The sequence below is a fragment of the Crotalus tigris genome, unplaced genomic scaffold, assembly GCF_016545835.1.
Source record: "Crotalus tigris isolate CLP2741 ecotype Arizona unplaced genomic scaffold, ASM1654583v1 scf7180000018549.3470463, whole genome shotgun sequence".
Classification (NCBI taxonomy): Eukaryota; Metazoa; Chordata; class Lepidosauria; order Squamata; family Viperidae; genus Crotalus; species Crotalus tigris.
Window position 1 is genome coordinate 2485001 of NW_024097072.1, and position 25829 is coordinate 2510829.

The following is a 25829-nucleotide window of genomic DNA, read 5'->3' on the forward strand; positions in this document are numbered from 1 at the left end:
TGGATTTGGGGGCGACAGGCGCCCCGTTGCACGCCCAGAAGAAGGGGTGGAGGATCTGTGACTCTCTCCAAGTTCTCGAGACATCCCCCAAATAGTCACGGACCATCCGGCTCCATTTGATCTCATCTTTCCTTCCCCTCATCTTCTGGCCAAGTTTTTCTTCTGCTTCTGGGCAGAGAAAGTGGGGTAAATTGTGCCACAAGTCGCTCCTTATTCTTCTATATGCCCTGCTCGCTATTTCCCTGCCTACCTGACAGCCCTTCGCACGTTACCAAGAAGCTTTGCCCAAGAAGGATGGATCCATGGTGACCATGGTTTATCTCTCTCTCTCTCTCTCTCTCTCTCTCTCTCTCTCTCTCTCTCTCTCTCTCTATCTATCTATCTATCTAAAAGAAAGACCTAACTGAGAGTCAAAGGAGGTAGGAAAGTCACTCAGGCTAGGAACTGCAATGGTACTCTCCATCACCCTATTTTTTATTTTATTTGTTTTTTTTTATTTTTGTGGCTTCCGTATTGCCAATGTATAGTGCATTTCAGCTATCTTTTATTTTTAAAAAATGTATCAGCTCGACATCTGCTGCCTACTTGGCCAGGCTTTGTCTTACTGTTCTGGGCGTTCCCTCCAAAAGTAATGGGTCACAAAGATTTTACACACCTTGAGGTTGAATTTGGACTTGGCATAAGGAGAAAAAGGCCACTAGCGTGGTTCCATTAAGAGAGGGGGGTGGAGCTCAAGATGGCGATGGGTGAGTAGTTCTATGAGTTTATGCTCTCCATTTTTACCTTTCCTTTTAGTTTTTTTTTTTTACAACTAATACAACTTCTGTCTTAGAGATGAGAGGAGGGCAACGGAGGGAAAAGCACCAGGAAAAAAAAAAAAAACAACCACCAGGGCATTGTGGTGGGGCGAGTCACAGCCTTTATGAATGAAGAGGGCAAGACGGGAATAAAGTCCTTGTAGCAATAGGGTTTCAAGATCATTTCTGCTGGAGTGATCGTAGGGCAAAATGTGAGATACAGCACTGGCAGAGTTCTTGAGCAAATAAAATATGATGGGGTGGGGGGAGGCTATATGTCACGAGGGGCTGCAGGGCTTAGACCTCGCAGAGAGATACAAAACAGCCTGAGTGAAATCCCACCTAGACTATGAATAGGAAGAAAGCCTGGATGGGGAAGAAGAAGAAAAAGAATTGGGAAGATGAAAACGGATGCTTATGAAAAAGCCAAATTAAGGCACTGCTGTAAGAGAGAGAAGCCCCTTTAGCTAAGAGCTGTTTGAGCAATGAAGAAATCCCTCAGCCAGAAGTTCTAGCTAGCTCAGCTTAAGTGCAAGTGTTACATAAACAGATGAGCTGAGAGTAAACACCTGAAACTGAAGACTGACACGGAGAGGGAAGGCAGAAGGATAAAGGGCAGGAAGGTGGGGCAAAGGTTGCCATCAGTATTAAGTCAGGTGACAGATCAAGATTTGAATGTTGCACACCAATGATGAAACTGGCCTGGAGGGAGAAGGTGGAGGAGCTGAAATACAACCGGTTTAAACGGTGGATTGGCAAAGAGAAAACTGGTGATGCTGACACACGATCTTTGGGAAGAAGGGAAATAATAATAATACTAAAAAACAGAACTTGTAATCCCACTGTCCTATCAAGAAATCCAAGGGAAGGCTTTAAAGCAAGGGATTTAAAGCAAGGCTTAGATTTATCCTGAAAAACTGTATGTTTCTTGACGGGGCCGTAGCATGAAATGATGTTGCACAATTATATCCAGGATGATCTCCATCTCCAAAATAATAAAAAATAAAGTATTTTTGAAATGGATGAATAGTTCAACTTTGTTTTCTGCTCTAAACAGGTTTCCTTTTGGTATCTAAACATTAGTGAAAGAGAAATCTGGCAATATTTATATCCTTGCTTCAGGGAATTGGTTATGAGACTGCCTCCTGAAGCTGCAACCGGGATGTTAATTTAAGCTGGCTTGGATGCAAAACATGTCATATGAGTAAGAAGATGCTGGCAGAGCAGAGAAGGAAGGCTGCTATAATGCTATTGCATGATGCCAGGGAGGCATCCAGAAGGGAACTGCTGGGATAAGGGTTAGGACTGACTTTATTTATTAGCAATCTGAACAAGCAGGTAGGCAGCATAATAATCACATCGTGAGAAGATGCAAAGAAGGTATACCCAGGGAAGAAAAAGGATTCACGTGGAAGGCTCCGAAGCAGTTCGAAACTAAAACCCAGCCTATTCAAACTATACGCAATGCTGAAGAACTGCATCTCTTCAATGAGGTCTATGTGTAAAAAAGAATGGCCCCTAAGAAATAACTTCAAAAGATGACAGACTTGCAAAACAGAAGTAATAAATAAAGGACCAAGAGGCTCTAAATATGTTAAGAAGTGAGAATGAAACAAGTTGGTTGGAAATTTTAGCTAAAAATAGTGCAGCTTCCTCGTGATTCTCTGTATTATATCCCCCCCCCCTTTTTTTTTTTAAGATAGCTCAGCTAATGTTGTATTCCTGGCTATTTTAATCCTTGGTCAGATGACAACATCATTTTGACCAAAATTGTTTCCCCTCTGTCATTTTCAGAGAAAGTAAGGGCTAAGCAAAGAAGACTATTTCCTACTAGGTCAGGGGTGGGGAACAATGGCCCCTTTATGACCTGTCAACTTCAACTCCCAGAATTCCTGAGCCAGCCATGCTGAATCCTGGGAGTTGAAGTCCACAGGTTGTAAAGGGGCCATTGTTCCCCTAAGTACACAAAATGGCCCACCAAGTATTGGGCAATTTTTGCTAAGGTTTGCAAACAATAAGAGATAATAAAATGGTCAGCAGGCCATAATAAAGCACTATTTTGGGGGTGACACATGCAATTCTAGGCTGCCAATGATCTGTGCGCTAACCATAACTGACTTTCAATGGGGAAAAATGGAGAGAATGTGATAAGGAAAGAATCAGTGCCAAGTGAGTTGGCTTAAGAAAGACTGATACTGACAGGATGTTTGATTTTGTTTAAGAGAAGAGACAATTGTTTGCTAACTGAAATACTAACCTCCTCCTTTCCTTTTCCTTCAGTAAACTATCCTTCTGTTATAAGGTAAGCCTTCTCCTTTCCCAGAAATACTCTGTATAATATAATGGAATCTACTTAATCATTTGAAACTCTAAGTACAGATCAGTTCACCTACAAGAAGGGAAGGAAAAGAAAGGAAGGGAAAGGAATGAAGAAGAGGGGAAGGAAGTGTGGAAAAGGTTTTTTTTTTAATAATAATAATAATAATAATAATAAATTTCCACTTAGGCCCCTGAATGTCAGTAAAAGTATCAATATTTTTTTCCAATACGTTCTTATTAGCCAAAACAGAATGGATAATAACCAGTCTTTTATCATATACTCTAATATCTTCAGAGAACCTGTGCTCAAAGGAATCCAAAATGTAAGAAGTTAAAAAATGCTAAATAAACTTTGCATGTATACAGAGCCACAAGCTCGAAGTGTTTGTTTATAATCAGCCCTTTTGAAATAACCTTCATGGTTCTTTAGAAAAAGGAGCAAGAAACAGACTATAAATTCTGGGGAAACAGAGATGAATAGCATAGAGAGATCAGTGGGTTTCTTCCAAATTCCGATTTCTATTTTCCATTATAGAAAGTGTGCATATGTAAGCTTTCTTCCCAGAATAAAAGCTGATTAGATAGATAGACAGATAGACAGACAGACAGATATTTTAAAATCTCTGTGTTAAAGATTGATTTTTCTTTTAATTCAAATTGTGTGGTAAGATTACTGAAATTAAGCATGTCTTACTAAGATTCATATAAAAGTACTCTGGGGAAAACTGTCAGTGGGATGGGAAGAAGGGAAAACTCGGTATTATATACTAAGCACCTATTCCAAAAAGCCTGAAATTCCATCTCTTTAGTCAGAACTCTCCAATGCTGCCTGAGCCTCTAAAGTAGTTTTTCCCAATTTAATCTCAGGAACAATTTGGCTACACCTCCCAGAATGCCCAGCCAAAGTGGACATCTGGGAATTGTTGTCCATCATTTGAAAAACATTAAAAACAGAAAGTCTGTTTTAGAACACTGCCATAAGATAAACAGTTGGGATATATAAATCCATCCTCAAAACGTTCTATGTTCATACAATTAAACTAGACAAGAGATTTAATTTTTCTGAAATAGAGATTTAATTTTCCTTCATGGGCAGAGAGAAAAGAAGGCACTGAGTGAACAACTAAATCCTGCATGTTAGAGGAAGAGACAGATTCCCGGCAACTTTGGATAGGCAGTGGAAGTATTTCAGCCTGAATATCTGATACTGGGAATCAACCAGTAAAGCCATTCCATAGATCAGTTTAAATCAGTGTTTCTCAAGCCTTTTTCTCTCAGGACCCCTTCCCACTTTTTAAAATCATGGTAGACCCCCCCCAAAGCTTTTGTTTGGGTAGGTTATATTTATTCATATTTAACATATAAAAAATGAAAACTGGTGCATTTCCTGCCACAACTGCTTTTCTCAGTGGATTTATAGAATGTTAATTTTCCATTAGTTTTCAACACTGACAGGCAAATAATTCTTATTTTGTAGATCCTTGCGAGGGCCTTGGGGGACCTTCAGGTATCCCGAGACCACACTTAATAATAATAATAATAATAATAATAATAATAATAATAATAATAATAATAATAAGAGAAAGAACTGGAGAAGATAACAAAATACAAAGACCTACAAATAGAAATAGAAAGACTGTGGCAAAAGCAAGCAAGGGTAGTACCAATAGTCATAGGCTCCTTGGGTGCAATCCCAAAACAACTGGAGCGCCACTTGAACACCATTGGCATTGACAAATTCGCTATTAGTCAATTGCAAAAGGCAGCCTTATTAGGAACTGCTTCCATCCTGCGACGATATCTGTAATACCATCAAACATCCACATCTGCCTATCCCAGGTCCTGGGTAAGGACTCGATAGGTAGACAAAATGCCAAATCCAGTCTGAACATCTGGCTGACTGTGCGATGATCGATAATAATAATGTACTATCATCATAATAAAATAATAATAAACTTGAAGAAACACTGTTTTAAATAATCATCAAAAGCAAGACATCCCCACTGCCATTTAAGCAAGAGAATGTGGAAGTGGAAATGTCATATGTTAGAATGAACTTTCCTCAGCAAAACACTTTCCACAGTAATTAAACAAGCCCAACATTTCACACATTAGGAAGGAAGCTTTTGGCTTAATCTCTTCCAAGGGCCAAAGAGAGAGGTTTCCCCCACAGATAAGAAGCCTGCAGACATGCATTACAGTGATCACTTTATGAACAGCCCTCCAGGACTGGCCCAGGCCAAAAGAAAAACATTTCACCTCATGTAACCCTATAAAACAATCTTGAGAATAGACCACTCTAAGCTTAAGGTATCCATATGGATAAGCTGCATTTATAGATCTCAGGATTTCTCCTCCATTGCTCCTACCATGAAGAAGAGTGTGCAATTAAGGAATGGTGCCAAAAATGTCACTTCTTAGCCAAACCTTATCAAGCACGAGCAAGGTTAAATCAACAAATCATATTTGATCTTCTATGGCTCCTTTCCTCTCATTTTCTTTGAGCACATTAAAAATATCCATGAAATGACCATGGCACCACGGAACTGCAGGGGTCCTCAACCTTGGCAACTTTAAGACTTGTGGACTTCAATTCCCAGAATTCCTCAGCCAGCACTGAGGAATTTTGGGAGCTGAAGTCCACAAGTCTTAAAGTTGCCATAGTTGAGGACCCCTGTTGTACTGGATTAGGTCTAAATCAGTTTATTGTTTTCCTACTACAGCTTTCCAATGAGCATCTCTTTCTCCATCCTTTCAGAGCTACTGCTGCCATTTCTAAAGAAAATTTAGAAAGCTTCACAGATTTTGTGTGCGTGATGTTTCTCTTCAATTAAGAACAAGAATTGCTTATCATGTACAGTGTCCACTAAGCTCTTCAACTCAAAAGGAAAAGTAGGTGGGAATAAAGTAAACTTTACTCAGAGTTTGCAAGAACTACTGTGCCCAAACATGACAAAGTTCAGGTAGTTGAGATAGAACAAGAGGACGTCCAGAAAACAATCTGAATTTCAGGAAAACAGGATCTCAAGAATTGTCAGTTCACAAGGACAGAGCCATTAGTACCATCAAGGACACAGACTTAAACAATTGAGATCAAGAACTGAGTTTTAGTGAAATTATTTGAACAGTAACTCCCATTTCTTGCAAAGAAGCCTAAATGGGGTTGTCACTTGTAGCCCAGTTGGTTTTTCTTATCCTTCAGATATTTCTATTCTGAACAACAAGCTGCAAGTATTGATCCTGAAGCCAACAGCCCAACATAACTGACAAATGTCTAAAGCAGTGCCAGAAGCAAGAGAACAAGATTGAGATTCATCCTAAGATCCCATTTGTAACCAAAACAAGTTATTTCCTTCACATACCAGAGATGTTTTTCAAGAGCAGGGAACATGTGTGTATCTATATCTCCCAATATTTAGAAAGAAAGAGAAAAAAAAAACCAATAAAGATATTAACTACAAGGATTTGATTGTCAGCAAACACAATATATTTACTGCATTAGCATTTGCTCACAGTGCAAAGGGTACAACAATACATCTGTTCCATAATTCTGATTTTTCCCCTTTAAAATGCTGTCTGCATTAACCATCATATCTGCATTACAATATGACAAATGAGCAAATGAAATGTGTCTGAAAATTATCACTTCCCCCCCCCACAATATCAAGCATTTTAACCTTAGTATAAGGTACTATAAATTCAAGAAATAAAAACATCCACAAAATATATTACATCTGGTTTTGTCTTTTTCCCCTAAGTACTCAACTTTATACAAAAGTCTTTCAAAAAAATAGCAATCCCTTAGATTTTTGTAGTTAAACCTGATTTTTGTTTCTTTCAGTTCACATAAATTAGACTGCATTTTTCTCTCTGAGAATGTTTTTGATGTAGTTTTTTTTTTAAAAAACATGCAGACATCAAACCTGAATAAAACACAACCTTTTGGCAACAAGTTTTTTTTTTAATAATTATTATCATTGTTTTGCTTAAATATCTGAGCATTTTTATTAAAACAAACAAAAGGAAAAAGGGGGAAAAAAAAGAGCAAGACATGCAATGACATGCACGTACCAGAAGAAGGGGGATAAGACAAAGTTATCTCCCCTTCAGTTTATGTGACCCCCAAACAGAACAAAATAACCTTATAAAAAGTACGCATTAAAACACTGTGTTTTTTTCTTCTGCATTTCTGAAAACAATGGGTTTTTTTTTTTCTCTTTAAAAAAATGCCACCCCAAATTCTTAGAGTAGCCCTCTTTCTTAAAATGACATCTCCAGGGAGAGCTAGGAGGGTCTGGAAGTAGCTAATCTATGCCTCTCCCCTGCCCCTCCCCCATCACTTTGTAAAGGTGGTTTGAACACTTACATAGTTCAGCTGCATGGAACACATGCACTACACGCACACATACACACACACACACACACACACACACACACACATACGCACACGCACCATGCACACACACAGTGCTTTGAAAAAAGGAATTGAAGGGCAGTGGAGTGCATAAAGTGACCCTCAAAATGGACACCCTACCCAAGTGGATGGCATTTCCCTCCCCCCCCCCAAGCATCCAAGTTCCAGAAGGACAATGAAGAGGGGAGGGGATCAAGAATACATTCAAGGTGGAGGGAAGTTGAGAGAAGCCCCCCCTTCCAATTCCATTATTTTTTTGGGGGGGACCTCTCTCCAGCCACTACATTCATGGGTACCATCAGTGAGTGAGTGACCCGAGGGGGGGGGTGTTTGGCCCGATAACCCAAAAGAGCCTTAAGCCAGTCCTTGTCCTCCCTTGGAGAAATTACACTTTGGAGTAGTACAACTATTCTCCCTCGCTGAACTTTCTCCCCCCTCCCCTCCCAAGGTTTTAGGTTACACAATGCCCAGCCAGGGGTCTGACAGCTTCTAACTAAAGGACCCCATTGCGAGGGGGAGGAGGGGGAGGGGGAGGTGGTGGTGGTGGTGGCTGGCCATTTCAGCCATCTCTTCAGGTGACCAGGGCAGTGGAGGGCCAGATGGAAGACAGGGCAGCCAGGGGAAAGCGGTGCTCCTGTTTGGACCTTTGCTTTGGCCTGGGATTTACATGTCAGGTTGGGGGGCGTGGGGGGGGGGAGAAAAGGAAGGCTGTTGTTAAAAGCAGAGCAGAGCAGCCTGGGAGACCCAGAAGGAAGGGGTACCCCCGCTCTTAGAAACCAGGAAGAGGGCTGCCTCCAAACAGCAAAGGGGAGTGCAAGGCGCTGCCCGGGGAAGGCGAAGCAGGTGGGCAGGCAGCTACCCTACCCGAGGGGTGGAGACTCAGAGGAGAGAGGCCAGCCCAGCCCCCACTCCCAGCCCGGCACCTTTTTGTTAAGGATCCAGCGACTTTGAGGGATGCAAAAGCGACTTGGGCTTTTTTTTTTCAGCAACTTATTGGGCGGGTGGGAGGGGGAGGGCTAAGTGGCGGGAGGGGGGGGGGTCAGGATGAATTCCTAGGGTGCAAACAGTCCAGTTCAGCTCGAGGCCGAGGCACGCACGCGCACGCACACTTCCACGCACAGGCACCCGCATGCATGCAGACACGGTCTCCACGGGCAGCAGGCGCTGCGCTTTGGTGGCCCCCCTCTACCAGAGGGAGAAGAAAGAGGGGAGGCGTAGGGGGAGAGCGCCTTCGGGAGGGGGGGGGAAGGAGGGCGAGGGCGTCCGGCGGCTGGAGAGAATCCAGGCAGACGCCCCGTCTCCAACCGGGCGCCCCTCATTTACACGTGCCAGCCAGAGCGAGCCCAGCCCGACGCCCCCCTCGGTTCCTCCGGGAGAAGAGGCGCAGCCGCCCCTTCCCCACTCCTTCGGAGCCGCTTCGGATCAAGACGATCCGGCGGAAAGTTCAAAGGCCCCCCCGCCCCTGCCACCGGCAGCCGGCCGGTGGGCGACGGGGGGCGGGCGCGCCAAGGCGCCCCTTCCATCGGGGGCCCGAGCAGGGCTTGGCGCAAGGGCGCACCCGAAGGCAGCCTGGCTCGGGAGGCACTGGGAGGCGTCGGGGCGGCGGGGGCAGCGTCACGCGCAGGTGGTGACCACGGGCGCCAGCCCCGAGACGGCGGGCGAGCCGGCGGGGCCTCCGAGGCCGGCAGCCGCCGAGGCCGAGGCTCCTTTGTCGGCCTTCTTCTCCTTCTGCTTGAGGTGGATTTTGGCGTGCCTCTTGCGCTCGTCGCTGCGCGCGAACTTGCGCCCGCAGAACTCGCAGGCGAAGGGCTTCTCGCCGGTGTGCGTGCGGATGTGGGTGGTGAGGTGGTCGCTGCGGCTGAAGCTGCGCATGCAGATGCGGCACTGGAAGGGCTTGTGGCCCGTGTGGATGCGCAGGTGCCGCGTCAGCTCGTCGGAGCGCGAGAAGCGCCGGTCGCAGCCCTCGGCCGGGCAGGCGTGGGGCCGCTCGTGGAGGGGCGTCTTGCTGGGCCGGTTGGGGTACTTGCGCGGCCGGATGGGCTTCAGGGTGAGCGGCGGCGGCGGCTGCTGCTGCTGCTGCTGGAGGCTGCCGAAGCCCGGGTGGATCTGCTTGTCCTTGAAGGCTTTGATGGTCTCCAGCGGGGTGATGGGGGGCGGGTTGACCCGGATCGGGTCCAGGTTCTGGAAAGGTTTGTGCTCCGGGAGGCCGCCCAGGTCGTTGGGGTGGCCGTGGTAGAGGTTGTAGTCCGGGATCATGGGGAAGAGGTTGCCGTCCAGGCCGCCGGCCTGCTTGGCGCCCTGGTAGTCCTGCGTGGGGTAGGCCAGGCCGGCGGCGTTGCCCTGCGGGTCGTGGAAGGAGACCGGGTCGCCCGGGTAGAGGTCGCCGCAGGCGGAGTAAGGGGGCAGCGCCGGGTACATGCCGTCCACGTCGCCCTGGCTTTGCGCTTGCACCATGCCGCCCGTCGAGGCCTGCGCGCCGGCGGAGGGCGGCGGCACCCCGAGGATGCCGGTGCTCATCAGGCTGATGATGTTGTCTTGGCACCAGTTGGACGGCGAGTCGAAGGCGAACTTGCCCAGGTAGGTCACCGTCTTGTTGCCCCCGGGAGCGGGCTGGAAGGAGCCCGAGTAGGAGGACAAGTCCTGGCCGGGCTTGTCGTGGGCTAAACCAATATCCATCACATTATCTGCGAGGGACGAGAGGGAGAGAAACGGGGGGAGGGCGAGAGAGAGAGAAAAGGTGAGCGATTGGGGGGGCTGGAGGAAGGGGGGGAGCCTTCCTGGCGAGGGAAGGAGGGGAGGGGAGGGGAGGGGGAGGCGAAGGAGGGGAGGGTCCACGCGGGCGGGCAGGGAGTCCCAGGGCCCCTCGCTTTGCCAAGAAGCCTCGCGCTCCGCTCCCCGAGCGACCCACTCGCGAAGCCAAACTGGAAGCTGGACGCAGCGCCTCGAGCGCCGGACTTGCACGCGAGAAAAGGAGGAAAAGGCGCCGGCGTCAGGAGGCCGCGAAAGGCGGAGCCCTCGCGCTTCAGAGCAGGGAGGGGGGAAGAATTGTTAGGCTTAACTTGCTTACGGACAGGCTCAGGCTCAGGCACAGAAATACACTGGGGGGCTTGGGGGGGGAACGGGCCAGGGGCCTGGGACCGCCAAGTAGCCTGGGCGGCCCCTGGAGCGTCCCCGCGCCCCCCCCCCGCTCTAAAGATCAAGATCAAGACAGGCCACAGAGACAAGACACAAAGCTAGGAAAAAATCGACCAGGAGCGCTCGCACAGTCCTACCCATACACGCGTGGAGAGAAGCCAACGAGGCAGGGAGACGCGCGCGGGAGGATAGCTAAACCGCCGGTCCCTCTTCGAGACCACCGCCGCCGCCGCCGCCTCCTCCTCTGCCAGGCCGATCTGTGGAGCTTTAAAAGGGGGCGCGCCTCGGTCCTCTCCCAGTCCTACTTTGGGTAGGTCTACAGGCGCCAGGCGCTGGGCCAGGGAGGCTACCTGATGTTCAGAGTGGACGGTCCAGCGAGGAACCCTAAGAAGCGTGTCGGAGGGCGGGGAGGCGGAGTACAGGTTGCAGGTACCTGGAGTTGCAGAAGGGCTCAGGCTGCCGAGAGCGAACTGGCCGGCCTGCCTGCTTTCCTCGCCTCTCTGCTGGTCTCCAGGCTCTTTCCCACCCCTCCGACGCACTCCGGGACCTCCAGGAGAGCTTTACAAACTTGCCTTGGTTTCTCCGTGGAGACCAGGGATGCAAAATACAAAGGGAGGAGGGGAAGCTCTTGTTTTGTGCTTGTGTCCCCCCCCCCCTCTCTGAGCGCTGGTGGCGAAAGGCTTTAGGGAGGAGGTGGAGGGGGCTGGCTAATCAAAGGAAGGGAGGGGGCGGTGGAGGTGGGGCGAGGCTGAACCGAACCGAACCAGGTCCGCTCCGGCTTGGAAGGAGCCCTGACCTCTCGGTCACCCCCACCTCGCCGATCTTTTCCCCTTCCCGAGAGGCATCCAAAGGAAAGCCGGTCGGTTTCAGCCGCAGCCAAGGGAAGGGGAGAGCTGGGGGAGGCGGGGACGGAGCCCCCACCTTCTGCCTCCCCTGCCCCCCCCTCGCTGCTCTACCGCCCTGCCCGCGCAGCCCACCCCTCTGCCTCCAGGAACCCTCGCCAGCCCCAGTTTTCCCCCCAGTTTAAGGAAATGGAAGGTCGCCTTCGCGCACTTCTCCACCCTCCGGATTCCGACATGATGGATGTATCATTAAAGAGAAAGAAGAATGAGGGGGGGGGAAGCGTGGGGGGGGGCGATATGCCAGCGCAGCGATGGCAGCTTGTGCCACAGAGAAGCCACAGCGTATGAAAGGAAGAAACACACATGCACACACACGCACACAAGACTGGAAGCGCCCAGGAAAGAGTGCTGCAGGGGAGAAGGGACCCTAGTTCCCACGGCTAGAGGCGCACCGACAACAGAACCGCAGCCATCCCAGGGAGGCCTCTAGAAGGCAGGGTCCTGGTCAGGGCGGAAAAGCGGGGCTGCCAAGGGTCCCTCTCTCGCACGCCTCCAGCAGCTGCCTCCCCCCCCCCGCCCCGTACCTTCCAGTTTCTGCCATTCTCTTTGCGCCGAAAAGAGGCAGATGTACAGTCTCAGCCTCGGCTTCTCCGCCGGGGGAAGCTCCCTCCCCACCGCAAACACACGTTTTCCCCCTCCCTCACAGCCCCCCCTCTCCTCCCCCTCCTCCCGCCTTGCCCCTCTCTCCCTGCCTCCTTTACCTGTCGCCATCTGGTTATTATAGTGCACCACCGCTGCCTCGCCGTTCCCGGAGAAAATGTTCAGAGAGTTCGGGATCTCCTCCGGGTACAGATTGTCAGGCAACTGGTTCATCAAAGTGTTCATGGTCCCTGGCAGCTTCTCCACGAGTTTGCCTGTCATAGCACTGGAGGAGGAGGAGGAAGAGGAAGAGGAGGAGAGACCGAGGCAGCTGCCGCCGCCGCCGCCGCCGCCGTCGCTGCGCCACCGGAGGCTTCAAAGTGACTCCGAGCGCCGTTCCCAACAAGGCGACATCCCGAAGGGCAAATCCGTGCGGAGGAGATCATGCGAGAGAAAAGTTGCGGCGGTGGGGAGGGAGGGAGGGAGGGAGGGGGAGAGGGGAGGGGGAGGGGAAGGGAAGGCGGCGTGGGGACAGGGGAGGGAGGGCCGGTTGGCGGAGGAAGGTGGGTGGGTCGGAGGGGGGGGGAGCGCGCAATCCTCGGTAGATCCCTGAAGGTGATTCCTGGATGGCGGCGGCGGAGGAGAGGGTGGAAGGACTCGCCGTTCTGCGTTGCAGATGTGAGTGCCGAAGAAGAAGAAGAAGATGGTGGGAGCTTTGAATCCCTCCCTGCCCCCCCTCCTTCTTTCCTTCCTTCCTCCTTCCCTCCCCAGCCTCGCTCCGCTCCCTTCGCGGCTCCGTCTCTTCTTCGATCGTTTCGTGCCGCCGGTTTCTCCGCTGCAGCCCAAATGCTCAGCCAGGGAAATCCATCAGCTATTTATGTGAGCGAGGGAAAAGCTCCATGACGTAGCTGCCCATATATGGACAGACAAAGCCGAGCCGAAGCCGCGACGTCACAATGGAAGCTCCTTACAATGGAACGTTTAGAAAGCAGGAAGCTGGGCAGCCGGGGCTGCTGCGAGCCGGGCCGCCCAGACCGGCACCTCCGCCAAGAGCGCAGCGCTGGGGACGCGGCTTCTCCGCTCTCCGCCCGGGCCAGGCGAGGGGGTCGGCTGGGAAAGCATCCCTGGCCGACAAACCGGCTGGCCGGTTAATGCCAGCCCGTCAGCCGGAGAGCGTCGGGTGCCTCCTCAGGACTCCTCGCCGGCCCCTGTTTACCTCTGGCTCGACTTCGGGAGAGGAGGAGGAAGAGGAAGAGGCAGTAAGCAAGAGACGCGCGAGCGCTTGGTCGTGGGCATTTGGCGTGGCGCCCCTTGGCCAAACCGGCGTCTCCTCTTTGGGTTTGGGTGGCAGGCACCCAATGCTGGGCCCGAGCGACTGCTCCGGGGGTCGCTTGTCCCCCCTCAAAGAGTGGGGAGAGGGAGAGGCGTTAAAGAGGGGCGCTGTGGCAGGTTTGCTCACACCCCCCCCCGCTTTACCATGGACGCAAGTGCCCCAAGTGGGGTCACTTCACAGCCCAGCCAAAGACCCCCCCCCCGTTGGTGACCGTGCTGTCCCCAAGTCCTCGTAGCCCCTCAGGAGGTTCTATTAAAAACTCTAAGAACATGCTGCGGTGTTTATTAAAGAAAATACGTTTCTTTCCGGAGGAGGGAGCCGTTACGATAAACGAAAAGGCTGGTTCAGCCACCATTCAGCATTTACATCCGCGCTTCATTTTCTTACAAGTATGCGGGGTATTCTGAAGACACCTGACACACGCACACACACACACACCGCCCCATTGAGGAGCACTTCATCCTAAACAACTCCCCCCCCCCGCGAGGTCGACTGACGTGGGCAGTTCAATTCACCTGTCCCTACTCTTAAGTTCTAGTGTAAGTTAACAAGCGCGCCAGAACAAAACAGCGAAGCCTCCAGACGCTTTGCTAGCATTACGCACAGCTAGGAGGTAGCCCACCTTCTCTTCCAAGAAGCCCTAAAGGGCTTTCCCACATTATCGTCAGAACAGGCCTGCGAGGCAGGGAAAGGCTGAGAGAGAACGCGGCTGGCTCAAGAGGCAACCGACCTTCTCGGCGTCGTGAGGATCGGAACGCGAGTCGCTCTCCCGGTCCAAAGCTTTTTTTTTTTTTTTTTGCCCCCCAGTGGAACCCGCTAGCAAAACGGAAACGGCTAAGAAACAGCCGGGCTGGCAAACATCCGAGATTTTTCCAGGTTCCCTGCCAGTCCCAGATAGACCTAACGCGCCCAAGCGCAAACATTTTGGGAAGAGGCGAGGCAAGCCCGGCCTTGCCTGGGATTACCACAGGAGCCCGGGTTTTCGTGGGAGTCTGTAGGTAGCAGGAGAAGCTGGAAGCAGACGCGCAGCTCCTGCAGTTACGGGCCGGGGGGGGGACTACAGTCCCTTCCACCCTCCCTTCCCAAGATATTTTCCCCTTTTAAATTCAGGCACGGGTAAACACAAGACTTGGACCGATTTCAGACAGGGAACCCTCGGCTGTGTGTGTGTGTGTGTGTGATTTTCTCCCTCCCCCCTCCTCCTCCCTTTTTGAAGTTTGGCACTTGCGAGGCGTCAGTAATTAGGTGGTTTCGTGCGGTGTGTGCCAACTGATGCTATCTTTAAATAAAAACCCTGCGAGGTATGTAGCAAAATGCATGGAAAAATTATACGTTGCGACAGCTCCACTTACCCAACTCCTCGCACTGGAGGGTCAACACTGCAAGTGGAGTGAAAGGCAGGCTGGAAAGAAGCCTGGATTTGGGAAAGGGGGGGGGCGGGGCGGCGAGGGTGGCCAAGACCCTAAGGCAGTCGGAGGCGAAGGAGTCTTCCGTAAGGTCTGGAGTCTCTGCCCCCCTCCAGCCCTCCTTCCCCAGGTGCGCGTCAGAGGTCTTCAGGTCCCGGGCGTACATAGGCGCCGTCTTTGCTTACTGAAGATACCTGTATGCGAGCTCGTGAGCTTATTGTCTTCTCTCTCTCCAGTAAGGTTCATCCCAGAGGCGAGGAAAATAATTCCTGCACTTTTCTTAGCAACGTCTTCGGGACGGGAGGGGTTTTTTATTTTAATTTTTTTTAGTTTGGTTCCACAAACTTGGGAATGGCTAACCGTTTCCCCTCCCCCCCTGCAGGTCACAGCCACGGGCCAACCTGGCTTACTTTTCCGGCATCTCTCAAGGTCGTCTGAATGCCTTCGTCGGAGCGTAAACTTCACAATGAGTTACAGCGCACCTCGCTCCAACTCAGCCGCTACGCAGACGCGCTGCGATCTCAGACCGCCTTCCGAGGCCCACTGAGTTTTTTTTTTGTGTGTGTGTGTGTGATTCAGGTGGACTCTTGGGTCCTGCCTCCGGAGACGCGCGGTTGTATAATAACTCGGAGGATGGAGAACCGCCATCTGCGCGCCACCCTTACTTAGATCTGTTCTTAAGGAAAGGTTGCCTCGGAGAAAAGCGCCGGTGTTACGTCTCGGCGTTGCAAATAACTCCAGCAGCAGGGATTTTGAAGGCTGAACTTTGCAAGGAAGGCTTCCCCCCCCGCGCCCCACCACAAAAGCCATCGCTGATGGGGAAAAGGGGAGAAAGTGAGAAAACAGTCCCCCCCCCCCACAACCGGTGGATAAATTTGAAGGGATTCCGTGCTATCACTCCGGGGCGGGCAGCGGTGGGCAAAACTTCTCCGAGGTGGCATTTTTTTTATTAAGGGGGGGAAGAGAGATTAAAAACTGCTCGCCCCCTTCCGAACAGATGTTGGAGACGCTCGCTGCCTTCGCAAAGGGATGGGGGGGGGAGAAAGGATGTGCACCGGCGGCGGCGGGGGGGGGGAGAGAGGAGGATGGCAAAGAAGTTCAGCTTTGATCTGACCGAGAGTTCAACCGGCTGAAAACGACCCAGGCAGCAGCAGCAGCAGCCTCCCCCCCAAGAGTGGGGGTGGAGGAAGGGGGGGTCGAGCGGGGCTTCCGGGCTGGCTCCGAGCGCAGCCTTCCCCCACTGCCCCCACCCCCAGGAGCGGCGCTGGTCCTGGAAAGCGAAGTTCGCGAGCGGAGCAGGAGCCGGGCGGGGGAGGGGGAGATGCGAAAAGGGGAGGGTGCAAAAGGCTGCCCCCCTCCCCGGATTGAGGAGGCTTCCCAAGAGTCCAGACTGAGCGAAGCCTCCTCGGGGGTGCAGCCAGATGCATGGGAGGGGGGGTGGCAGAGTGTGTGGTGGGGGGGGAGAGAGAGGGGGCCAGTCGTGGCGCACAACTGCCTCCGCCCCTTGCAGCCGCGGGCTTAGCTGGGCCGGCAGCCGAGGGGAAGCGCCATACAAGGCCAGGATCCGGCCCCGCCTCGGACTCCTTATTTGGCGGCCGGTTCCGGCTCCCGGGTGGCATTTCCCCCCCCCTCCCCTTCCTCGGTTTGCTACAAGTGGAAAAGAGAAAGAGAGACGGAGCGGAACCGGCGGCCTTTCAAGGCGCCGCCTGCTCCGGGGAGGGGAAGAACAGCCGGCTCGGAGACAGCCCGGCAGCCTGGCCGGGGCTCAGCCGAGGCGTGGGCGACACCCCCGCGTGGAAATGCTCCCCCAGTTCCGCCTCGCAGCCAGCTTTGGTTGCAAGCGGAGGATCGGGCCCCGTCCTCCCTCTCTTCCCCACCCGAGCAGCCGGGAAAGCTGCGCCGCCCCCCCTCGCCTTCCAGCCGCGGCCCCCGCCTTTCCCTCCGCGGCGCCCACGGCCTGGTTGCGCGCGGGAAACTTAAAAGGCTGGGAAGCCAGCCTGCAAATCCCCCCCCCTTTCACCCCTTGGTTAAGGCAGGCGACTAAATTGTCTCTCTGCCCCCCTCCCTTACAAGAAGCGCCCGTTTGTTGTCTCCAAAGCACCCCAATGCAATCTGGCTGGCCTTCTTTCCTCCTATTGCAGTGGTGACAAACCTGTGGCACGTGCCAGAGATGGCACTCAGAGCCCTCTCTATGGGCACGTGTGCCATGCCCCGGAGATGGCAACCGTCCCTCTTCAACCAGCTGCCCGCTAACTCGCCGAGGTCCCACATGGCCAGATGCATCCCAGCACCCATGTGCTCGCTGGCCTCTGTGTGCCCGGGCCAATGGTGTCAGGCAGCAGCCACCCCTGCCCCTGCCACACCTTGCCCTGTGACAATGGCACCGCCACCCTGCCTCGCTGTGCCTCGCCTCACCACGCAGGACGAGCCTCTTGCCCACCGCTCCACCTGCCAGAGATCCCCTGGATCTCCCCTGACCCTGCCCGGCCCCCACAGGCGTCCCCACGAGCAACATCAAGGTGATCATGCCCACCTTGGCCATACCCACCCAGTCTGCCATGACCACCACAGCCACGCCCACCAGGCACCCGGCAAAAAAAAATTGGGTTTTGGGTTTCAGTTTGGGCCCTCGGTCTCTAAAAGGTTCGCCATCACTGTCCTATTGTATAAGGAAAGAGAGTGAAGGGAGTCCCCATCGCCAGCCCAAAACAATATTGATCATATCTGACCGATAAAAGCCAGTTTAGGGGCATTATCCCCAACAAACTTCAAAACACAACCCAAACTGTAAACATTTGCAGCATTGGTTATGTAAGGAGTAGGCCAAAACACTTGTCCATCGCCAGCCTAAAACAATATCCATCAGATCTGACCCATAAAACTCTTTTTAGGGGCATTATCCCCAACAAACTTCAAAACACAACCCAAACTGTGAATCTTGCAGCATTTGTTATGTAAGGAGTAGGCCAAAACACTTGTTTCATAGCTACAATGATTGATAAGGGATTATGATATAGCCATTATCAAAAGGATCATAAACGTATTTATTCATCAAGTATGTTTGCTTTAAAACATTGATTTTGTAGTTTTTTTGTTTGTGCAATAGATAGCCAAAGCCCATTATTTTAACTATAGACGGGACTCTGTAAGTCTAAGAGTTAAAAAAAAGGATGTCCCAAAGCTGCTTTTTGAAAAAGCAACTGGTCTTTTGTTTTTCCTTGAAGAGGTTAAGCTTCTTCAGTTCTGAAGTGGTCAGAACTGGAGAAGCTTCTTGGATGAGAAGCGAAATGGCTTCAAGGAAAGACAAAGTCCAGTTGCCTTTTCAAAAAGCAGCTTTGGGACAACCAGGATCTGGATGCCTGGGAATCTCCATAGACATTTTAAAAAAGGATATTATATTGAGACTTGTTTGTACTGGGAAACATTTATTATGTGGCCGGTGATAAGCATCTTTCCTTGGAAATGCTTGTTGTCCAAACTGATTTTTGCTTTTTAAAATCTAGCCATTTTTAACAAAATCTGCTCTGAAGAAAAGTCCCTATCACAAATGCTCTGGGCCTGATCAATAATAATTTTTTCACCTCTAGAGACCCCATTTTCTCCATTATTTGTTGGCTTCCTTACCTTATTTGCCTGTCTTGATGACTATACGCGAGACATTCCACTCAATGTATTTAAGGCTGCCTTGCGGTACTCGGTGCCCTGGGAGAGAAGCAAAATGACAATTTATAGTGGAAAAGCTATCCCCTGACAAGTTTTGACAGCTGAATTTTGACATGTTTCTTGGCTATGCCAACCCACTCTGCTCAATGAGGCTTCCTTTTTGGGAAGCTTCTGATCAGAGCCTGAATAGATCTACCTTATTATTTTTATTTTTTTTTAAAAAAAAACACACACACTATAACAGTGTTTCACACACTATAACACAGACATTTTTAACAGAACGTATGGCAATGTGTGTAAACCAAGATGTCCCAGCATCCTTTATCATATAGGAACAGAGCAAGGATCATCTTTCTTCAGATGTTGCCACAATGCTGATATGAGGACCATAATTCTCCCCCACTCGCTAGCATAGAAAAGAACTAAAAGCCATTGACCTGCTTCTCTAGGTACATGCCAAATCTCTCCGCAAAACAACATGATCTCCCTTTAAAGCAGGGGTGGGGTACTATGGCCCTTTTATGATCTGTGGACTTCAACTCCCAGAATTCCTGAGCCAGCAAGGGCCATAGTTCCCCACCTCTGCTCTAAAGCCATTGCCACAATGGCTTTTTTCTTGACTATTAGGATTATGAAGCACAACCTCTGATAATCCCACCAAGCTTCAGGGTGTCTTGCTTTCCGAAAAGGTGTTCTTGGAACTGCCAGACGTATGCCAAGAAAAGTGAGGGTGCTGAATTCCCATCTGCAAAGGAAAAACTGGGATATGATAGTATCTCAGTTAAGTTAGAGAACCTGCATCCTAATGTCAGATCATAAAGATATGAGTTGTGAACTTGCTCTCTGGGAACAGAGCCAGGGTTACCGTATTACCAGGGATCTACAAGAGCAGAGATGGGAAGACAATACTCTGTAGAATGTAAAGATGGTAGGCGGAGAGGAAACTGTAGCAAGGGATTCGCAAAGCAGTCTCCTGAAAGTTGTACATGCTAAATTTGCATGGGAATGCGAACCACTGGGTGGAGTAAAAAATAAAAATAAAAATGAAAACCTTAATGGTGGAATGGGTGTATTCTGGAAAAGGGCACGGGCGGAACTAGTAGACACAGTCACGTGTGTACTAACATTTTATTGCAAGTAATGTTTTATAGGTCTTCAATAATTAGGAGGGGCTCTACACATCTTTTGTTTTTCCATAGCTGAACATCCCATTGAAACAAGCTTTCAGGGAAGTAGAACTCCCTAATTTAGAGGTCCCCAATCTTTTTTGGGCATCAGGGACCAGTTCCGTGGAGGGAGGTTTTTCCCGCGGACCAGAGGGGGTGTGGTTTTGTGTGCTGCCTGCATCCCGCGGATGGGGCTTTGCGTATTTGTGCGGCCTGGTTGCTGGCATGCCGCGGCCCGGTACTGTTCCACGGACCGGGGGGTTGGAGACCCCTGCCCTAGAAGGTTGTCCTGAGCAAACCCACCTGTTTTGAATGAGTGTGATACAATCGCTTTACTATAGTTTATCCCTGCAAACCAAGCCAGTGAGGTCTGTCTTCCTATTGCAGTGATGGTGAACCTTTTAGAGACCGAGTGCCCAAACTGCAACCCAAAACCCACTTATTTATCGCCAGGTGCCAGGTGGGTGTGGCCCACTGGGTGGGTGTGGCTGTGGTGGTCATGGCAGACTGGGTGGGTGTGGCCAAAGTGGGCGTGATCTCCTCAATGTTGCTCATGGGAAGGGACGCCTGTGGGGGCCGGGCAGGGTTGGGGGAGATCCAGGGGGTCTCTGGCAGGTGGGGCGGTGAGCAAGAGGCTCGTCCTGCTGGGTGAGGCGAGGGGAGGCAAGGCAGGGTGGGGGTACTATTGTCACAGGGCAAGGCAAGGCAGGGCCGAGGTGGCTGCTGCCTGACACCATCGGCCCCCGCACACAGAGGCCAGCGAGTGCATGGGTGCTGGGATGCATCCAGGCATGTGGGACCTTGGCGAGTTAGCGGGCGGCTGGTTGAGGAGGGATGGTTGCCAACGAAGAGAAGGACAAGGGGGGACATGATAGCAGTATTCCAATATCTCAGAGGCTGCCATAAAGAAGAGGGAATCAAGCTATTTTCCAAAGCACCTGAAGGCAGGACAAGAAGCAACGGGTGGAAACTAATCAAGGAGAGAAGCAACCTAGGACTAAGGAGAAACTTCCTGAGAGTTAGAACAATTAACCAGTGGAACGACCTGCCTCCAGAAGCGGTGAATGCTCCAACACTGGAAGTTTTTAAGAAGAGACTGGACAGCCCTTTGTCCGAAATGGTGTAGGGTTTCCTGCCTGAGCAGGGGGTTGGACTAGATGACCTCCAAGGTCCCTTCCAACTTTACTATTATTATTATTATTATTATTATTATTATTATTATTATTATTATTATTATTATTATTATCATCATCAATCTCTGGGGCATGGTGCGCCTGCCCACAGAGAGGGCTCTGAGTGCTGCCTCTGGCACGCGTGCCACAGGTTCGCCACCATTGTCCTATTGGCTGCGGTTAACGGCACTCAGAATTGCTTCTACTTGCACAAGACCTTGCCAGGCAAAGTATCCCTTAATCAACCCCTTTCCGTGGTTTTAGAGCTTGCTCGTCTCCCAGCAGCCGAGAGAGATGTGTGGGCCATAAGACAACTTTATTCTTTGATGGCATCTTGGGGAGAAAACCCAGTAGGAGGCAGCTTCACGGAAATCAAAGAGGTTTTTTCTTTGTCCTGAAGCTCCTACTGAAGAAGAGCAGATGGGGGGGGGGGGGGAAGGAAAGCTCAAGACAAACCCAAGAGCTGCAAAAGGTGATCAAAACCAGGCAGTGGCGAGGAACCCTCTGTTTGAAGCAGGAATGGTGCCCTCTGATATGAGAGGCAGCGTGAACTGGGGAACTTACTAAGGGAGGAAACTAATTGAAAGAGACTTCCAGAATGCTGAATACCTGAAGGGAGGTGAGATCTCTTTTGGGGGGGGGGAACCTTGGCTGGCTGATTGCCATTTACAATATCTCATCACAGGGGCCATTAGAAGAATGGGCTTCATCCGGGAAGACCAGGCTCATCTCTCCATTTTGGGTACTCACATTTTATTCATTGGCTTGTTGCTAAGAGAAAAAGGACTGGGGGGGGGGGGAATCTGTGTATGCTGCCTAAGTGGCTGGGAAAAGAGTGGGTAATAGATCTAAATTCAATAGGAAATATATCAATGAGAGCTGGCTGACGGAGAAGATGGAGAGAGAGAAAAAGGAAAGATAAGGCGGAAAACTAAACGGGGTATTGGCCATATGGCTAGACACAAGCCCTCTGCCTTTAGTGATGTTAGCTGTGAAGAATCAGAACCACACGTTAAGCTCCAGTTGATTTGATTTATTGCTCATGCCCATGCACGCGAATCTAGTCAACTCACGATCAGCACTAAATTGGCCCTAGATAAGAGTTACTGGAATTCAAAATGCATTGGACTTAGACTGTGACAACGTAAGGACTCCAGACTGATTTCTCTCTTGACTCTGCCCCCAAGCTCTTCCTGTCCTTCTCCTACAAAGGATACTAGAATGCACTGCCTATGGCAGTAAAACAACCCCAAACATTGAATCTTTCTTTCATTGCTTTCTAAAGACCATCCGGTTGATAACATCACTCCTCACAGAATGTTTAATAGATGGTCATGGAACCAAACTGAAATCTCAACAGACATTTGGAAGTATTGTCCTCAGCTGAAACTTGGGCTACCCTTACTCCCTGAGTAAGCCACCATGAGCTCACATGCTTTACCCTGTTTAGTAAATACTATACACCTGAAATTTAGATATGCAACTCTTGGGCGTACAAAGCTGGAAAGGAATCTTACCACCCCAAGTTGTGAAAGGAAGGTTCACTTCCACCAGTTAGTAGGAACCGGCTCTACCATTGTTTCAACATCTTAGGCTTTGCTCCACATCTGGTTGCTTGTCTGGGATGCAGATTATGACCCTCCTTTGCTCCAAGCATTAGATGTCTCCTTTTTTTTTTTCTTGAAGCTTCAGAAATACTGTGAAGACTCCTTAAACATTTTGTCTGGCTTTTGGCTTGGGCTAAATATTTTTTTGCTCTTGACCGAGCCTATTTTATTTTGCTCTCCGTTGTAATTGATTTTTAATATCAATTTTAAACTTGGACGTTATGCTGCTTTGGGGCAAAATACAGTTATCTTGTGTATTTTATTGTTTAAACTAAGAAATAAGGAACATGAATTAGTTCCCTCGCTGGTACATGTTTCTAAAGTAACAATTTGTATTTTAGTCAGTTTAAAACAAAACAAACACTGAAGGATTCTTGATGTGGTAGGGAACAAATTGTATAAAATGTGGAGGTTTTATAGTTCGGGAGAAGAGACAGAGGATGAAATTAATAACACTGATCTTTCCTAGGTTTTGGCTAAGTGGATTTCAGACTTTGGTTAAACAATGCCCCTACTTCTATGTTCTTTCCAATTGCTATGGGGAACGGAACACGAATAATAAAGACAGGATATAAATAAAATTAAATAAATAAATAAACCTTGACTCCCTCCATCTTTGGACATCAAGATTGGTAGGCTGGCTTACAAAGAAGCTTTTAATAGGCGTGTTTTGTGGCCGTGCTTGAAACAGGTCCAACTGCAATATTACTCTATGTTATTATTTGTCTTATGCACTGATTCCATTACAATAGCTATTATTGTATGTTTTTTTTTAAAAAAAAAAACCTTTCTCACTGCATATCCAGAAGCAAAGAGCTAGGCATATCAGCTTCTAGTTCAGTGTTTCTCAGCCTTGACAATTTTAAGGCATGTGAACTTCAACTCCCAGAATGCTGGCTGTGGAATTCTGGGAGTTGAAGTCCACATGCCTTAAAATTGTCAAGGTTGAGAAACACTGTTCTAGTTCTCAGATGGAGAACTGAAGTGGAGGGAAAGCTAAACAACTAGATTCCTCATCCCCAAAGAGGTCAAAGTAGAGCTGGCAATGCAAGCACCTGTGTTTGCTGTTTGAAAATAAAGATTCTGTGCAAATATGTATCTCAATCTTTGCTTACTTAGTTAGGCCTCAGCCAACATAGTGGCTTTTCCGAAGCTGGTGCCCCCCAGATGTATTGGGTCTGCAGTTCCCCCAATTCACAGCCAATCTCCCTGCATGGAGGCAAATTGGGGAAGGGTGTGACCTGCCTCCTTAGGAAAGGTAAAATATGGGAAGTTTGCTGTTAGAAGAAGGTGATCAGCCTTTGGGAGCCAAGAAGACACATCCGAGGCAAGATATACAGTTCAATTCTGTCCCCTCAACCAACAAAGGCCACCCCTTCCCCTGGGCCTAATCCCAAATCCGGAACAGTAATAATAAAAAATGTTGCTGCTAACTTTGTGGTGGAAAGACGGCGTTTGTTGGCTTTCTTCTGTTTGGCAAAGGCAAGGGAGAATTTCATTTGCAATTACTATGCAAGTGCAAGCAGGCACTGGCCCAAACTCTCCTCCCCCCTACAAGATGGTGAAAGGCAGGTTCCAGCACCGCATCCATCCGAATGCCAGGGAGCCCAGCCCCAGCCTTGCTATCCTTCCATGTGGGGCTAGCTGTCGGGAGGAGCATCGGAATCCGCCTGGGGAAAAGAGGAGTCTACGGTGGGTGGGTGGAGGGGCCAAAGAGCAGGCGGTGTGTGAACAAGCTGCTAGCAAGGCCTGCTTACCTCAGACATCGCTTCCCATCAAGTTCAGGGGAAAGGAGCCAGGGACATTTTTTGTTGTTAATAAACAGATGATTTTCAAAAACAAGCACGCACCCATTTTACATAAAGCCTGAAGGGAATGATGGATCACGTGCTTGCCTTTTAAGAGGGCGGCTGGCTCAAAGTGCAAAAGAAAATGAGTGAACCACGGGTGACCAGAGAGGGGTGAAACGGGGGGGGTTGTTCATCTGTTGTATCCCAGTCGGAGATACTCTTAGTATGTCGGGATATCCTGGGGTTGAGGTAGAGAAAAAAGCATGAACGCTCTTTCTCTCTCTCCCCCTCTCCCCCTCTCCCTCCTTCTCCTACTCCTTCCCTCTCCTTCTTCCTTCCCTCTCCCTCTCATTCTCTATCTTTCCTTCTCCCGCCTTCTCTCTCTCCCCTTCTCCCTCTTTCCCTCTCCCTCTTCTTGTCTCCCTCTCCCTCTCCCCCCCTCTCTCTCTGCACACACGTGCGGAGGGGGAAAAGTGATGATTAAAATGTGGTTTGTTCACTTTTTCAATTGTACCTTTTGGTTTTTCCTATGACTGTTGCAAAACGTGTACAGACAGCTTTATGTTGACAGTTATGATGCTTTACATGGAAAACAAACTGCATTTTTACCCGTGAATGCTAAACTGTGTAATTAGGCCATGCTAATTAGGACTCCCTCTGGGTGTCTGTGGAGGCCGACCCTTGAAGGTTGTTTGAGGCTAGAAATGAACAGACAAGTTCTTTAAGGAGATGGAGCATTCATCGGTTCTAGCTACATCAGGCTTTTAAGGTGGCCTTCTGTGACCTTCTGGGTTCCTCCAGATATGCTGGTCAGGATGGTTGGATTTGGGGGACTTGTAGTCCCATTACAGCTAAAGGACACCAGGTCAGGAAAGGCTGTTTGGATCTGAAAAAAAACCTTAGTGGCATCAATCCAGTGTACCCCCAGATCCATATGTGCCAACGTGATTTTGTTAATTTAAACCATCAGAGTAAGGTAAATGTTCTTTTGCCTACATTTTATGAACACTTTGCCTTTGCAAGAAAGATGTGTACAGAGAGGTTCTGTGTTGCCATTTTATTGTTACATAATTCTGGAGATTTACCAGAATATGAATGCATCTTCTAGTGATTTTTTTTTTTAAAAAAACCTTAGACTCTCTCTGGCATTGGTGCAATATGTTTGTGGTTAATCGGGGGAGTATTTTGAATCTTGGATGACTACAGTTTATATGTGTGTATTCATGTAATGTAACATAATTTGGCTTGAGCTCTGCACAGTAACAGGATATTTATTTGAATCCAGCTATAGCACTTTGAAGGTGTGAGCCCACTCCCCACACTGGAGAAAATTGTAAGTTGAGTAAGGAACGGATGAATCTGCAAAACGGCTTTGTGCTGTTCCTTCCACTACTGCACCTGGGAAAGTTTGAGAAATTCTTATTTAAAAAAGTCACAAGTGGAATGAAATTTTTCACACCTCTGTCCCAGCACTGCTAAAGCCAGAGTTAAACATTAAGGATCGTACTTTTTAAATAGAGACAGCTGAAACCCAAGCAAGCTATTG

At 49.6% G+C, this 25829-nt stretch overlaps 1 protein-coding gene across 1 annotated transcript; it reads right to left on the reverse strand.

Annotated features, from left to right (window-relative positions):
• Positions 1-9017: 9017 nt before the first annotated feature.
• On the reverse strand, positions 9018-12608 carry EGR3 (early growth response 3). Its single transcript, XM_039354167.1, has 2 exons — positions 12269-12608; positions 9018-10214 (listed from the first exon to the last, which is right to left on the reverse strand). Exons 1-2 carry the CDS (start codon positions 12426-12428, stop codon positions 9145-9147), a joined length of 1230 nt encoding a protein of 409 aa, XP_039210101.1. The 5' UTR covers positions 12429-12608; the 3' UTR covers positions 9018-9144.
• Between the last annotated feature and the right edge of the window lie 13221 nt (positions 12609-25829).